General features: G+C 40.7%; 1 protein-coding gene across 3 annotated transcripts in view; it reads left to right on the forward strand.

The window, feature by feature from the left end:
• The window catches only part of hdac4 (histone deacetylase 4), a 150,717-nt gene extending 143,395 nt beyond the window's left edge, over positions 1–7,322 (forward strand). For all 3 annotated transcript variants that reach the window (XM_049593745.1, XM_049593746.1, XM_049593747.1), the window contains 3 exons: positions 443–527; positions 718–859; positions 1,223–7,322. In XM_049593745.1, coding sequence (XP_049449702.1) covers positions 443–527; positions 718–859; positions 1,223–1,262 — 267 coding nt within the window. In that variant the 3' untranslated portion in view covers positions 1,263–7,322. The remainder of the gene's footprint in view (positions 1–442; positions 528–717; positions 860–1,222) is intronic.
• The last annotated feature ends 9,950 nt before the right edge of the window (positions 7,323–17,272 follow it).

The following is a 17,272-nucleotide window of genomic DNA, read 5'->3' on the forward strand; positions in this document are numbered from 1 at the left end:
TGAGTGGGAGGAGGTGTGCATCTGCAGGCCTATTTTCTATTGTGTCAGCAGCTCGAGCTTGTTCCCCACCTCTTGGAGTGATTCAACACTGGGCTGTGGTCCACATTCAAAAGTGATCCCTTAAACCAGGAGGGAACAGCATTAGTTCAAGTGAGGTTTCTGCCGTGATTTGGAGCAGCGTTTCTGAACACCTGTCAGTCACATTCATAAAAATACATATCCAGCCATGTTCTCTAGTTAATGCTCCTAGCCGATGTTCCCAGTAGGCACAGGTTCGGTGCCAAGTTTTTTTTGCCCTGCAGCAGTTACAATTCAGCATAAGTGTCTTAAATGATCTCAAAGATGTGGTCGGTGGATACTGTAAATCACTATTGGTAGAAAAAGTTATGCAGGAAATGTGTTTTGATGTTTTGCTTTATTATTCTGTTGTTGTTTGTTTCAGTTGGACCCCATTCCTGATGAGGTGCTGCAGCAGAGACCGAATGCCAACGCTGTCCAATCTATGGAGAAAGTTCTTGAAATACAAAGTGAGTGGATTTCACACCTAGAGCTAACATGCATCAGCAGTTGTGTGAATGTATTTTTTCATGTTATTGTTACTATTAATATTCCACATTTAAAACAAGCCACAGCCATCAAATTTCTTAGCACTGATGTGATCCAGTATGCACAGCGACTGTTCTAACTTGATTTTTACCCTGTCCTGGTGTTTTGTAGGTAAATACTGGCGCTCACTGCAGCGCTTGGCCTCCACACTCGGTTGCTCGTTGAGTGAAGCCCTGCGGCGTGAAGCAGAGGAAGCTGAGACCGTCTCCGCCATGGCCTCATTGTCTGTGGCCAACAAGCACATTGGAAAGAGGTACACAAGTTTATATATGTGTAGTAGTTCTCAGTAATCGGTTAACCTTCATAGTTACTGTACGGACATAAGAGTGGTATCAATCTTCTCATGTAACTCTTGTCAAGGAATCAAATAAGCATATATCCCAAAATGTCAGACTGTTAAAATATTAGACCCCCTATGACTTTAATTCATGTTAAATTTTTTTATTTTTCGTTCACTGTGGAGGGATGTAAGAAAAATGTTTTCTCAATGAGTTCAACGCAACACATAGTGATATATTGACATACAAATGGTCATTTGCTAGATAAAGTATTACTTTAAAGTATACAGTCATGGTTATGCAAGAGAATAACATTACAGTATTGTTTTTTCCCCCAGGGCTGAAGAGGAACCAATGGAAGAAGAAGCTACTATGTAAAGAAACATCCCTAGCCTTTGACCACTCAGACCAGTCTACATCTTTGACAGTGCCCTCATCCAGTCAGTGTCCATTTCAATGCCACTCCTATGTCTCACCCCTGCCATACCAAAATGGCATCTTATTAAGGGAGAGAACAAGCCGAGCTGGCAAAAGTGGCGCTCAAAGGAAATGGAACACTGAAGATGAGCGATGCGTTCTCTGATCAGCAGTGCACAGACTGATCAGCATAAATGTGTTGCATTGTCTCTTCAAGACCTTGGATATAAGAGGATTGACTCAACCATCCCACAATGACAGCCTTGAGTGCCAGTGCTTTTAAAACACTAGACAAGATGTACTTTTTAAATGCCAGTCAGAACCATAAACGGATGATCCGTCGTCATTGACTTTTCTTAATGTTCTGTTCATTCTTTATCTTCGTCATCACACTTTCGTCAAAAACCACCAGAGCTAACGTGATTGTGACTCTGCACTTCGGATGAATCATTCCTGCTCTTTTTAAATATCCGGATGAATGGAACAATGTGGTTGAATTTCTTGCGGTTTTCAAGGTGGGTGAAGATTTCAGATGAGGAAAGGTCAGCAGGTGTTCTAATTCCAAAATGACTGACAGTGAAAGACGGTGCATTCGTGCCTTTTTCTTTTCAAACCTGGTGGATTTTCTGTTGAACTCTACTGAAAGAGCTTTGCCTTAAAAAACAGGTTTGGGAACGAGGCCTCTTCTCCCCAATCCCTTAAACATTTCTATCCTGGCAAGACATCCAATGCCTGCATGTTGTTGGCACATAGACTGGAGGACCTTGGCATGTTTACCTAAAATTCCCTGCAAGCAGGTTTCTGTCTCTCCCTGTACCTCCATCTTTCCTTTTTCCCCCGTCATTTAAATAATTTTATTTCAGAAGGTAGTTCCCAACCACAAGTTGGAGATGGTTCAGTTTTCAGGAAAGTTTCAGGTTTAGTGTTACTCAGTAGAGCGATGTATCAGATACAGTCCTGTAGCCAGAGGTAATGTCTTGAAGGGCGAGGTTTCCGCACCTGAGGATTTTTCATACATCGCAGTGGATGCAGCAATCCTTAATCAGTGATATCAATTTCTTATTACTTGAAAATCAATTTACGGAGATTTAGAAGTGGGTAATGGGGAGCCATGTGTGTCCCCTTGGCAACAGGCCTGATCAGCAGACTCAAATGGCATCTGCAGATTTTTTTAACAGTTTTCAGCAGTGATCCAGGATGATAATCTGCAGACTTCTGTGGAATGTTTTTTTGTTTATAAAGTAATAGACAATAGTCATTTGGAAAAGAACTGCAGAGATGTTGTCAGAATTCCACAGGCGCAGATTTTGTGTTGGCCTGCTGATAAAATAGGCATTAAGCAAAGACTCATGTAGCATGCACTGTACTAGAACAGCAGGACTTATGAAAACTACAAACCTTTTCATACTGTGTGTATTTAGACAGTAATGAAGCCAAAGCATGATGGACTTTGATGTCTGTAGTATCAAACCACTTCATTTCTACATTAGAATTAGTCGCACTTTTTGTCAGATTAATGAGATGAGAGGAATTAATCTCATATGGGCCAATTTGTTTCAGCAGCCCTCTCTTTATGACAACTGTGTCTCTGTGGTTACAATGACTGAACCACCTGGGATTTTCCACAGGGGTGTTCCTGGGCTGCACAGGCTCTCACAGCTGGTTTAACATCTTTAGTCCCTTGTTAAGCACATCTGCTGCCCAAATGTCAGGTGCTGTGAGGCAGGTGTGTGTATATCTGTTCACATACACTGAAGCACAAGCTGCTCTTTATAAATATTCAAGTGCACACATATATTTTTCCAGTTGTTATTCTTTATTAATCATCCTTTTCTATTGAACAGTGACCCAGCCAGTGGGATACGCCCATGCATTATGAGTATCCTTGCAACTTTGAATAACACATGTAGCTCAGATTCTGTATCCTGCATTTTACTAAATCGGAATCTTTTTAAATCAGGTATTAGCTTAATATTTAAGAAGTGAAAGATCGGCTGTTGCATTGTACACTGAGCTTAATGAATGTGTGCTCTGTACTGGCTCTTAATTTAAACTTAACCCCGCTAGCAAGGCTATACAACTCACCAGCCACCAGCCTAGTTGTAAGTAAATTTAGTTGTCCATTTTGGCCAAAGGCAAATGTGCTACAATGGCCCCAGACATTTCCATTGCTAAATGCATGCTGCAGCTTTGGAAATGACGATTCAAAACCCATACGAAAATCCAAAACAAATTGGATTTACAACAACAGAAATTGTGATTCAAATGAAAAAACAAATACATAAACAGCAAACACGCTTCAAACTCAGAAATAATGCAAAGTCTTAATCACACAAACCTGAAAAAACAAATGCAACAGTAAAACACTGCACAATCAGTTAACATGATGGAAGTTAACCAGGCCTCCAGGGGAGCGTTAGATGGAACAGCCTGATTTTTAACCAGAGCCACAGAGTTACGTAAATTTGCTCTTTTATGATATTATACATGGCTAAGGCCAACTGCCAAAAAAAAGAATCGTACCTTTTAATGTCACAACTTTATTCCACTTTCTTTCTGCTTCAAAAACAAACACGCTCTTGTGTGTGGTCTGTTTCCAGGGCTGGAAGTTAAGCTGTTCCACTCAGCGCTCCCCCTGGAGGCCATTGAACTTCCATTATGTTGACTGGATATGCAGCATTTTTCTGTTGTATTTGTTTTTGGTGGTTGTGTGTTTTTGGCTTTGCATCATTTCAGATGTCTTTGTTTTGGCTTTCTGCAGCACGTTTTGCATTCGCAGCACTTTTCCATTGTTGTATTTGTTTTGGATTTCCGTACGTATTTTTGAGTTGGCATCGTTTCTGAAGCTGCAGCACGTTTCACCGACTGGAAAAGTTCGGGGTCGTTGTAGTGTGTCTGCCCTTGTCAGCCACTGAAGCTTTTGTCCTTTTCACAAAGAAAAAAATACATGTACAAGATTGATAAAACAGTCAGTGTGCAGAAGTAAACCTCTGTCTGCAACCATTTCCAGCTTGTGTTTGGCCCCTGGGCAACTACCTTCTCTTACCTTTGTTTCATCTACGAGCTAATCATGTTTAATGTATTTTTGCAGTGAACAGGAAACAGAATGCTGTGGTGTTTACTGTTGTTTACTGTACAAAGGCCATTGATCTCCTGAGTATTCCTGCCACACACATTTGTCAATGACTACTCTACTTTAGTTGATTCTCTTACCCCTCATCCGTGTCTTTTTTTGTTTTGGTTTTGTTGCCCTTCCAGTGGACTCCAGTGACTTCTTTTGTACTTTTTTAATGTTGTTTTGTTCATATCCCCCTGTCTGTTTCTCTGTTACATTGTAAAGCTGACATACTTCACAACAGGTGAGGGTTCAGAGTCTGTTTTTAGTGGACATTACATGACTGTGTTTTCTGGGTTCAGGGTTTTTGTGGGAGGGTCGGGGTGCAAATGTTTCTACTTTGTATAACGATGGACAATTGTGTATTTACTGTCTGTTCATAGTAGATTTATATATGAAAAGAAATGAGTATATTATATATATATATATATCTACATAATGAAATACTATGATCTTGTTTTTGAAGTTGGTATTGAAATGATACACTTAACGGGCCTTACATACAGTCGGCTCTTTTTAGGGTGTCACTGAAGGCACCATATACTGTCCTTGGTTAAAGCTGGTTACGTGTTCAGTAGCATTTTACTGGTTGTCTTTTTATCTTTCAACACTGATGATTAGTTTTTGGCTTTATCCATCCCGTTCCCTCATAACACTGTTACAGTAGGTGTGCTCAGCATCACGTCGTTTTTATTTTTTGTGTAGATATTGTAGAAAACCACACATTTTGGCCAGCACCTATAAGTATTTCAAGAAATATGAGACTAACATTCAAATTGGGATTCTGCACGTCTCAAAAGTGGCCAAAGTGGTGATCTGTTTCTTCCTCTTTCTTAAAGGTTTACAAGTTCATCTTCAACAACAGGAAAAAAAAGAGCAAGAAAAATGGGATGGGTGGATTTGAATTGGAACATGGCCATGCTATTTCCCCTACATTAAATCACTCTGATGGGCCTTACAAATGAGTTCACACCATCATCACTTATTTCCTTATCTGGCCAAACGTCTTTAATTTTAATTTAACTTAACATTTCTTAGAATTCCTCTCATCCACATGTGTAATCTGGTTCGTCAGCTCAGTGATGCCTTGGGTTTCAGGGTGGCCTGTTGTTTAGCACGACCATCCTGTATCCAAAAGGTCACAGGTGTTTGATCCCTGAAAGAGCCCACGTCTTTCTGTCTTCAGAACACCAAAACTCTACTTCTAGTGTCTCCTCTACTAGGACCAATGATTTTTTAACAATTTCTATGTCTCACAGGAATATATAAGAAAAAAACAAGATTATAAGGCCATATGCATATTGAAATTTCCTAAAATCTTGATCAGACTAGCAAAGAGCAAACTTTCTCACTTTGACTGAATGTATCTGACCTCTACTGGTAGAGTGATGCTGCATCTCTCTGCAGAAGCACCGCTTGGGTCACGTGTTCCTAAATCACCTCCATGGCATTCTTTTCCATGGTTTCTGCAAATAGCCAGAGAGGTCAACGTTTAGACTTTTTTATGCTTGTTTCATCTATCACTTACCGCTTGTAAATTAACGAAATAAATTTAGAAAACTAAGGTCTAAGCATTTGAAGAAGGGCATCACATTTTTACTTTTTTCTAGTATGGTTTAAACTCAGCCGTGTGAAAGATAAGTCATTTTTCTATACATTCCCTTTATATCAGACACCTACACAAACAAACACAATTTTTTGTAATTTTGAAATTATTCTTTTTCAGGACTTTCTTCCCACCATTCTGATGCTTCATGCAAATATATGTATATGTGGTTGGAATATGAAAATGCATACAGCGAGGCTATCATGAGTATCACCTTTGCTATGATACGTTGACATCTCTGGGCATGCAAACACACTTGGTGAGATGCTTTTTGGTAACCAAGCCCAGAACATTCCCAGAACCTTTGCACAGCAGTGCCAGTCATGGGGTTTCTACTGCTGAATGCTTTGGTTTCTCAAAAGGAGCCAAGACTAGCACTGTCTGGCCACTCTGGCCGTCTGTCTTCACTGTTAGTCTTAACACAATGTCCAGTAATGAAAAAAAACCCAGCAACATTCCATTTTGTTATAATTTCCATTTATTAGGAGGGGCCATATCTTTTTGTTTTAGCCCTCATAGTTCGGTCCAGCCAGGTCCAAGAACTGTCTGTTTATTTAGGCGGCCTGGTCCGACTCCACTCCATTCCTTTTTTTTCTCTCTGCATGATCTCTATGTCCGCATGCACTGCCTACCTGCTTGTCTGTCTGTCCCATACCACATATCAGCACAAGGGATCGAGCACTGAAGGACGTTAGTACTTTCACTGTATCCAAACTATCTTATCTCTTTTACTGCTTTTTTTGTTTCTGCTGGGGAGGAGTTTGGTTGTTGTGCTTTTACCTGTACATGTAGGATTTGGAATCATCAAACCCTGGAAGTCTTCTGTTGAATATTTTACAAAAAAAAGAAAAAAAAGGTATCTAGCACTTGTAACACAGACAATAGATTTTATTGTATTTATGTAGAAAAACAAATTGTTTTAGGGGACGCTTTGTAAACTGCGACAACAGAATGGACAAACTTTTTTTATATACCAGGCAGGATGTGACTTTGGTGGACTTTTGGGAAGACATTTTTTGTTCTTTGTCACATCTGGACTTATCAAAGGGCTCCATTCAGGTGCCTGGTCATTGTTACGGTTGTCCATTCCACTAAATAAGCCAGTTATTGCTATGACCACTGTGGTTCAAAACAAACAGTTCTAGGTTTACATATGTATAAAATGCATATTCTTTTTTTATCAGTTATGTTTTTGACTTGTTCCACCATTGTTACAGAAATAGTACATTTTTTCTCGGGAACCTTTGCTCTAACATGTTGTCTTTGACATCTACAATATAAAGTATTGTTTTGGAAAAACTGCAATGTCTGGTTTTTATCTTAATAGTGTTGGTTGCTGGTTTAAATTGCAATGAAAAGGCTTATTCACTGTCAGAGAAACGTGTCTCACTGTCAGACATGAAGGCAGATGTCAATAAAAATCAGTGCAGCAGAACCAAAGATATCTGGCGCGTTCCAGTACCCAACATAAATTTAGTATGCCAGAAAGAGGTTAGTATGTCCCAGTACATAGTGTGTCGAATGCAGTATGCCAAAAATACCAGGATGTCCTCCTGCATCCGGTCGTGTATATGCAAGTCAGCCTGCTTTTCTGGCTGTTCTGACCTACCGTCCTCTGTGCAGCAGTAGATTTGTCACATCGACTGAGCCACAGACAGATGTCAGCTCAAGCTCTGGGTATATGAGCAAGACGGCCAAAGTTCAATCCACAATGTAATGACGAAGTACTATGTCCAAATTGTATGCACACTACATGAAACAGGATGTACTTTGTAAGGGCAGCTGCAGTACGTACTGAAAGTAAAAAGATAAAGTGTGCGATCTGGAATGCAGTGATCATCTTTATATGCCTCCACGTCAACAGCCGTAGGTGGAGGCATTATGTGTCTGGATTGTCTGTCCAATGCTTGTAAACACGGTATCTCAAGAACATCTCAAGAGAATCTCTCAAATTTGGCAAAAATTGCCACTTGGACTCAAGAATGAACTGATTAGATTTTAGTGGACAAAGGTCAAGATCATTATGATCTTACACTTGTCTTGTTCTTGTAAATGCAATATCTCAAGGACGCCGTGAGGAAATTTCTTCAAATTTGGCACAAATGTCCACTTGGACTGAAGAATAAACTCAAGAGAATTTGGTGATTGAAGGTCAAGATTACTGTGATCTTACACTTGTCTCGTTCTTGTAAATGCAATATCTCAAGGACGCCGTGAGGAAATTTCTTCAAATTTGGCACAAATGTCCACTTGGATTGAAGAATAAACTCAAGAGAATTTAGTGATTGAAGGTCAAGGTCAGTGTGATTTTATAAAACATGTTTTTGGTCATAAATCAAGAATTCTTTCATAAATTATGACAAGACTTCACACAAATGTCTAAAAGGATAAAATGGTCAAGTGATGACATTTTATATCCAAAATGTCAACTTCACTGTGATGTCATAATGTTCTGCATAAAACACTTCTCTGGCCATTACTCAACCTCACATCTCAGGACCAGAAGGGGGACATATTCGAAGCACTGTCAGCTGTCATGGGTATGACTTTATGTTCTGTCTTGTTCCTCTAGTAGTCCATCACAAGCTCATTGGTATTGCTGATACTGAGTTTCAGGTGATTGATTGCACTTTGCGATGAAGCACTTTATCAGTCCTCTTGTCTCCTCTGTAGAAATAGTCTCGAAGTAAAGACAGCCTGTTTCCCTCTGGAAATCAATCATACATGTCAATATAGTTATGATGCCAAGAAACACACCTGATAACTTTTATTAAATTCCTTCAAAGGCTTCACTACATTTATTATGTGAGTCTGGACAGACATGGATGTAAACAGCAGCTTACAAATTACAACTGCGATGTGAGGCAGTATTTCTAGTTTTTTTCATCTTTAAACTTGTAGTCTTCTGACCTAACCGACAAGATATCACCTGAGGCAATTTATCAGGCTTTGTGAAGCTCCATCTGGAGAAAAAGGTCTTTATACAACTTGTTTTACATGCAGTGGTTCACCCCAGGAGCTGCAAGCAGACCTTGAGGTGTAAAATTGGTGGAGTTCACCTTTAAATCCAGAGGGAGGCAGCATTGTAGGAATGGGCCCCACAGTAGCTTTGGCTGGGATTAACCACCCATTTGGAAAGGTCAAAGGTTTGAGTTAGTGTCCAAATAAACAGCAGTGAATCCCTGTTGGTGGTGGAACTAACGCTAAGACAACAGTCCAAAGGCAAACAAAACCAATCCTGCCTTACCTCCCCTCAAATAAACACACATTCCACTGCTTTCCTGTCAAACTTTGAATTTAGAGAGTAACAGTATAAATACCACCACTGCCTTAGGCTTTGTAGGCTTGTCACGATCTCTGTAAATCACGGAGGCTTGAGACACCATGCAGTGTCAGAGGCAAACGAAACGGAGCACATCTCTGATTCTTTGAGAGAATAAGGTTAAACAGAGACATGAGGGACAATATTTACTCTCATACAGATGCTGAAAAGAGCTCCTATGGCTCCCAGGAGTAAAAGGGGATGACGTTAAATCTGGGAATGTGACCTCTTTATGGTTCCTTGGTGGCTGGGGTGCTCTAACGACCACGCTCGTGACACACAGACTGCCCGTCTCACCTTTAGCTCATCGTAGGCGTCGACACATTCGTCATCTCGGCTATGTAGCGACGCACGACCCCTGAGTAAGGTCAGGCCAGAGAAAAGGTGGAGCCCTGAACTTTCCCCCTTCTCAGAGGCCAGCCCACAAGATGGCCGCTTCTTCACCACAACAAAGGGCTGAAATGTCAGTACGGATTGAAATCTGGGAAAACCCCCCTATCTATTTTCCCTCTCACTTCCCCACAGTGACATTCTGGTGTGCGGCAGCTCTCTTGCCTTGCTCATCTTCTTGCAGCGTTGGTCGTTGTCACTAGCTCTGTCATTACCCGGCCACCCATATGCGTAAAAAAGACCTCATCCTCCCAGCTGTGCTCATCACCGCGCTTTTTAATTGCAGGTTTGACAGACTCAAAATTGCGATGAGGCTTTGGCCAGCTGCTCGGATGACAAATAACACTAATTACAGATGACAGTCATTAGAATCAGTTTTGGATCATCAACACACAGGCAAGCAAAAACATTAGGTATATTTAAAGAGCTGTAAAAAAAAAAAAAAAAAAAAAAACATATGATGGAGGATCCAAGAGGTGGCCCAGTCAAGTAAACCCGATGAAACGTCTTGGAAATTCTTTGGCAAGGTCTTAACATTAGTCGGTTTGTAGCAGACAAAATTTAAATTCAGTATTTAATCTTCAGTTTCCCTCAACTTAAGTTATTCCAAGCATGGATTTGGAAACAATGGAAATGCACATGAGGGAGTCTCTGACCGTTTGCTTTTCTTTCCACTGGATGTTCCACCAGTCCAGTCGGGACTTCTGATCCATAGTGTATTTGAAAAGCTGTGCAGGGTTTGCTTGTCTTGCTACTGTATGTGTTAAGTCTGGTGTTGAGGGTGCACATGGACATCAAAAGGACGAGGACATGCGAGGCTAAGAGGTGTTACAAACAGGCTGGGTCACTGTCAGCTCTGACATCAAGAGTACAAGTGGCAGTCCAAAGCTCACTCACCATGATTGCTATGCTGAATCTTGAAGATCCAGGATGAAGCATATAGAAAAATGGATGTGCTGTTGTGTTGATTGTGATTATGGGCAAACTGTTACCTCTAATAAACCGTATCACAACTGCAGGAAAAGAAGGATAAAATGAAAAGATGGTATGGAAAACATAAGAAACAAATTACCACGTTAGATAGTGAATGGTGTTTCCCTCAAACCAGCACGACCCAAAGTGATCAAAATATATTATATTTTTAGATTTTTTCAGAACTATTCAGCATGTTCTTTTATTTATTTATTTTATTTTATTTTATTTGTATTTTAGAGTTGAATAGATAGTGACTACCCCTGACATGAGGTCACTTTGGGTCCATTTCTTTTCTCTGCCTCTATATATATACAGACTGTATATAAAGATGGAGGATGCATCTCCATTTACATCCACTGTATGAATATGAAGCCAAAATATTCCAGATATAGCTGCTGCCATCTTGTGCTGTTGACGTCATTTGGAGCCAGAGTCTGTGGGGTAGCAATCTCTGCTGAGTTCAGGCCCATACACCTGTCGGACCAATTGCAAGCAACATCACTGATCGCAAGCACGCCAATTGGCACATACAATCATGACCTCAAACCCCCACTTATAGCATCAAATAATGAACTGAAACCACCCGTATCAGGAAAACCAACAATTAAACATATATCTGAAATGTCAATAACCATCTTTGGGAAAAAATTATTTGGTGTATACTTTGATCGTTTAGTTTGGCCCATGTCCCATCTGTTAACATGGAGGGGGCGAGGATTATAACCAATACTGTAGCCAGTCACGGGGTGACTGAGATGTTTTGGCTAAGTGGCAGCCCTCAAGACTGAGAATTGAAGCCAATATGGAAACGTCACAAACTGCTCTTCATCTAACGGCCAACTGAGGCTGGCTCCAGAAGTCAGTCAATCCCCATAGACTTCCATGTTAAAATGCCCAACTTTACAGCAGAAATAAACATGTTTACAACCTGGCACAAAAGACAGTTTTGGTCTCTAAAGCTGATTTCAACATTCATGATAAATGTACAGGGGGTGAGTTTTTCTATAACTCACCCATTTACATTTTATTAAGACCCAAAGTTATGCATATTTAAGGGCAGAGATGCTTGATTGACGAGCTGTCTGTGAAATGTTGTTGCAGTCTTTGAGTCAGATCCACCCCTCGTTCCTCCACAGCTCTTTCATCTCATCCCAAAATGGTCACTTCTTGCTCCATAGAGATAAAATGGACACTGTCAAAATGCTGAACTCGAAGCCTCAAAACAGCAGTCCACATACCAATTAGTGGCATCGCGGTAGCTATGTCCATTATTCATACAGTCTATGGTTCTGGCTTTAATTTTGAGGAGCTGTCATGTCATCATGTTTATATACAGTCTATGGCTGTACACTTGCCAGCATGTGTTCTGATGAATGGACTGCATGGTCTTCGTCAGTGCGTGGAACTTGCCCAGTTGTCATGGAGATGGACTTGATGAAGATCATGTGATTTGGTCAAAGGCTTGAAAAAACAGCTAGTAAGTGGACCTTGAGTTGGATTTTTTTGTGAAAAAAAAAAACAAACAAACAAAACTAATGGTTGTACAAGTGATCAAAGGTTGATAGGCAACTGCCTTTTATTTTATTTCATGTCTTTGTTTGCTCCTCATAAACATGCCGTAGCAGCACTGTTTGATTGATGTTTTTACATTAAAGATGAGGTTGCATGCTTTGGCATAAAAGCCCTGTCATTGTTTGTAAGTGGCTTTTGTTTGTTTTGAACCCTGCCACTAGGGGGTTCATCAGACAGCCCAAACCACTGTACTGTATGTTGACTAGGTTTGAATAATGCATAGCCTCTCTATAAGCCTCAAACTGTGCAGTGGTACATTGTTGCACGTTGTGTCCCCTCTTCATATTTAAATGTGCTCTGTTGTGATACTTTATACTTTGGGGAGGAGCCTATGAACATGTCTAGTTTTTTCATTGAGGGTTAATCATGCACATTTAATGAAGTGTGAACTCATACTTGTGTCTTTTTATTAATTGAAACTGCAATCTCATTTTTCCCACAGTCCAAACAACTAACCAGTTCTCAGCTTTGTGGTTGCTTTGAGTAAATAATTCAATTTTGGCTTGTATGAAGTTGAAGTGAATTAACACTGCATCCTGAGAAGTTCTCACGTGAATTAAATGTGAGTAAGTAATAGGTGGCTCCTGAAGTGGTGTGACCCACTGACCTCTGCTGACCCTGGTGGTCATCACCGGTGCTAACGAAGAGCAAAGGAGGATGGGAATGTTGGCATGTCACCCCACAAACATACCCAGAAACCCCCCGTGTCCTCCACATTCTGTAGACGAATCAGGTTTCACAGCTGAATGTGAGCAGGACTCCTGCATAGGCGTAGATTTGGGGTGGTATGCAGGGGACACGTCCCCCTCAAGATTTAGAACATGTGCATTTGTCTCCCACAATAAGAACATGAAAACATCAGAGGACTTTAATTTTCATAAAATTTCCCAACACATTCTCAACCCGACCTCGTCACATATTGAAGTTTGGTCACGGACTTCCCACATCCACATACGACGTGCAAGGTACCCTGGGTGCATTGGTTGTTGACGCTCTGGGACACTGTCAAATTCTGCCTGTTACATGCATTGTCTTCTTTCAAGACACACTTCACAGGAAATTTAACATTTACATACAGTCTCTTTCAAAATAAGCGCACTACGTCAGTACGACACCACAAATTGACTTTCTTTTTTCCTTCAACAACAAAAGCACCTGGTTAGGTTTGGGGAAAAGGACAGGGTTTGGCTTTAGAATCTTACGGGATCCGAACACTGCCTTTTTTTGTTGGTTTCTGACACTGCAAGTCACTGCCCAAGCGTCGGATTTCGATGACTTTGGAGTGAGACCAGGCTCAATTTACACCATAAACTGATTCAGAAAAGGCATAAAGTGGTGCATAAGAATTCACCAAAAAGCAGGAAATAAAGTGGTTGATGCTCAAAATGTTCTTATTCCTGCCTTATGGCTGGTTTGAGGCAAACTATTAAGCCAGCAGTTATTTATCATTAAAGTGTGCTCTCTCAGCAATACAGGGTAAGATGTCAGTGAAGTGATTCTTTAATGACTGACCTGATTCACTGAGTATCTGGCAAAGATAAATGTAGCATGCCATAGAAAAATTAATGACCACGTTAATGAGTCTTGTTTGTGTATTTGTTTATTTGTGAATATGGTAAATGCCTCGAAAACATTTCCCTGTCAAGATGACATCTTCCAACTTGCCCTTCATCTGAACTGGTTAGGAAAGCTGTAATTATCGTTTGGCTAACATCAGTGACGCTAAAGTTAGATATTTTCCAACTCTGTGGACACAGAGATGTAATAATCACTGCTACCCTCGCTTCAGCCTGTACCCTTCTTAGCCACCCTGTTGTAAAAGTCCCAGATAATGCCAGTGGAGAAATACATCGAGGATGGGGAAGGCTGATTTATCCAGAAATGGAACGGATGACGGAAACAGGGAATGACGCAGTTTATATAATGTTGTCCACAGCAGTTGGTCTACACTTTGTGTGTGTGTGTGTGTGTGTGTGTGTGTGTGTGTGTGTGTGTGCATGTGTCAGATGAGACCAGATGGACAAAAGACAATGCCAGAAAAGAAGATGTGCTATAAGGCCCAGAGCCAAGGGCCGAAGTACACACATAAAGAATAATGCAGTACAGACACATTCCCATAGATATTCCCCAAAACCTGCTCAGCTAAAGGCTGTGTGTGTGTGTGTGTGTGTGTGTGTGTTGTGCACATCTAATAATGCTCAGTGTTGATTATTTGTCCACATGTTATCACTTTATTTTTTATACTTTATACTTTATTTTTTTTAACACAACCCACACACAATACTAGTTGAAACAGCAAAATGTGCAACAAAAACCTTTATGGTTTGGACAGTTTGTAATAGACACCTTAATTACCCATCATGCCCCACAGAGGATTTAAATGGAAGCATCTGCACAAACATTAATATATATCACAGGCCTTGATCTCATCCATGTTTTTTTTTTTAAATGATAGTGATCCAAAACAAAAACAAAAACATAACACTGACTTCATCCACATGGCAACAACATCAGATTAAAGATAGTTTCTCAATATGACACAAATAAAAAAATGAAAGTGTTTTTTTCTTTCTCCTGACGGCACCACAGACATGCTATCTGCATCACTCATGAAGGAAGAAGTCAGCATCCCACACCCTATACTCCTAGCAGGACTTCTTTTACAACCACTTTCCTGTCCAGCTCCACTCCCCCAGCTTCCAGAGTCCACAAGAAACCCCCGATGAGCCATGCGATAAAGATTTTGGAGGTGAGACGATGACATCCACAGTAGCATTCAGTCGTTTAATAAAGAAGATTCACAGTGAGCTTCAAGGGAGTGGAAAATGGAGGGATTTTTCAGAATTTTCCCTTCCTTTTCCTTGGATACTGTAAGCAGAAGGGTATGAAGCAGATTTGGGCACTCGGGGTGATTTCACATTTTCTTTCTCTTCACAGGTTCAGTGACTGCAACACCAGGAGCAGAGTGGGGTCAAGCTGTTCTCTCAAGGATGCTTTAACAGGTATATGGGGATGATAACCTCTCCTGTAGCTCAGTTTGAGAGTCTTAGCGTCTCTCAAGGATATATAACCACCCGAGGTTGAGAGGAATCTAGACAGACTTGGAGGAGAAGCTTTATGACCGGAAGCGATTGATTGAAGTCCTCAGACCAGTTTAGTATATCTTAAAGTTAATATCAATCTCTCTTCTCCATCAGCAAATATTGCTGCTGGATCAGACAGAATTCAGTCAGTGAATGTATAGAATCGTGTCTGCCCACCCTCTCCAAAGAAATAAAGAAAAAAAAATAGGCACAAGCCCTGAGGCCTGATGATAATGCAGCGGGGCTCTCCTGTGCAGGATCAAAGTCTTAGGGACCCTGATTAAATGATGGAATGAAGGAAAGGCAGAGTGGAGCTGAAGAAAAAGGCCAGAACCTCTGCTAATTCCTTTTCATCCAGGCAGCCTTGACAGCCGAGGCTCTGCCAGGTTCCTCCAAGAGGCATCTCTCTCTCTCTCTCTCTCTCTCTCTCTCTCTCTCTCTCTCTCTCTCTCTCTCTCTCTCTCTCTGCACTGTGTGAGGGTTTTGTCCGTTTAGGAAATGCATCAGGATTGCTCTGTTAGTTTAGCTGTCAATATGTCTGCACACACCAGTGCCAAAGACAGTTCATCCCTGTGCAGTGCATAAGACAAATAAAGTGGTTTTCTTGAAATTACCGTATCTAATAACCTCTGTGCCTTATGCACTCAGCACCTGTTTCTGTGCATTACACAGCAAAGATATACTGATCTGAAAATATTGAAACTAACTGAGCAAGTGCAGCATAAAAGTCACAATAATTTGTGGAATATTCCAGTATTAAATGATTTTTTTATTCCAATTTAATAGCAAATCATAATTTTATTATTTCCTACAGTAAGCTGTTTCTTTGTTAAAAATGTTTTATTACTAAACATGCTTTGTTCTGGATATGAACAGCATGTCATTTCTTGTAATATGACCAATATATCAAGGAATTGTCATTTAATTTAATAACAGTAATCATTATGTGCACCTAATTTGCACAGGTGTACATTTAGGGAGGACACGGGGGACACATCCCCTCAAAATTTAGAACATGTGCATTTGTATCCTCCAGTAAAAACATGAAAGAAGCAGCACTTTTGTCAAAATTACAGACATTTGACCATATTGATGCAGAAAAGGCACAAACTAGTGCATTAAAAACTCACCAGACTGCAGGAAATTAAATGTTTGATGCTCAGAAGGACCCCTAAATCCCCTGTTTCACGTGTGTCCCCTAGCAAATGTTGAAACGAAACCTGTGTGCTTGCTCACTTGATTTATTTTTCCAAATAATCTTCCACAACACACAATGAGAGAAAGACAGAGAAAGATCAATACTTGAGGTGTATTTGAAGTCTGAGTCATGCTGTATGTATGCCATGGTGGCGGCCGAGACAGCTGACTTTCAGCTTTGCCAACACACACGCACACATACACACAGAGGAAGTTCAGCCATACCGACATCAGCCTCCAAAGTGGTATAAGGATAACCTTGGGATTTTTTTTTTATTTTTTTATTTTTTTACTGAACCAGACGAACACAGAATACTGTTTGAGGCACACAGAGTGTAAACCTTTACTTTATTCCCTTTTTACTGCAAATTAAAGTTTTGTAGCTTTTTCCGTCTGATTTTACGGGAAACATCTGGATCTCTTGCACCGCTGGAGCAGTGGCCCCCGGGTGATTCTGTGCTGTTCAGCTGTGAGGGCCCGGGATAATGAGCAGGTATCAAACGGGCTCCTATGGATAAGCCAGCCTAGGTAGGAAGGGCTGTCCAACAGCATCCGAGACCACCGTGCCAAACGTTCCGACATGTTACTATAGAATATTAGAAGAAGTCTGAAGAAAGAATTTTGCCTTTTATGTTTAATTAGAATTAAGAAGGAAATGTGTGTATGATCCACCTGGCTTCTCTGGTTTGTCACTGCAGGGCCTGATGCATG

The sequence above is a fragment of the Epinephelus fuscoguttatus genome, linkage group LG13 (genome assembly GCF_011397635.1).
Source record: "Epinephelus fuscoguttatus linkage group LG13, E.fuscoguttatus.final_Chr_v1".
Lineage (NCBI taxonomy): Eukaryota > Metazoa > Chordata > Actinopteri > Perciformes > Serranidae > Epinephelus > Epinephelus fuscoguttatus.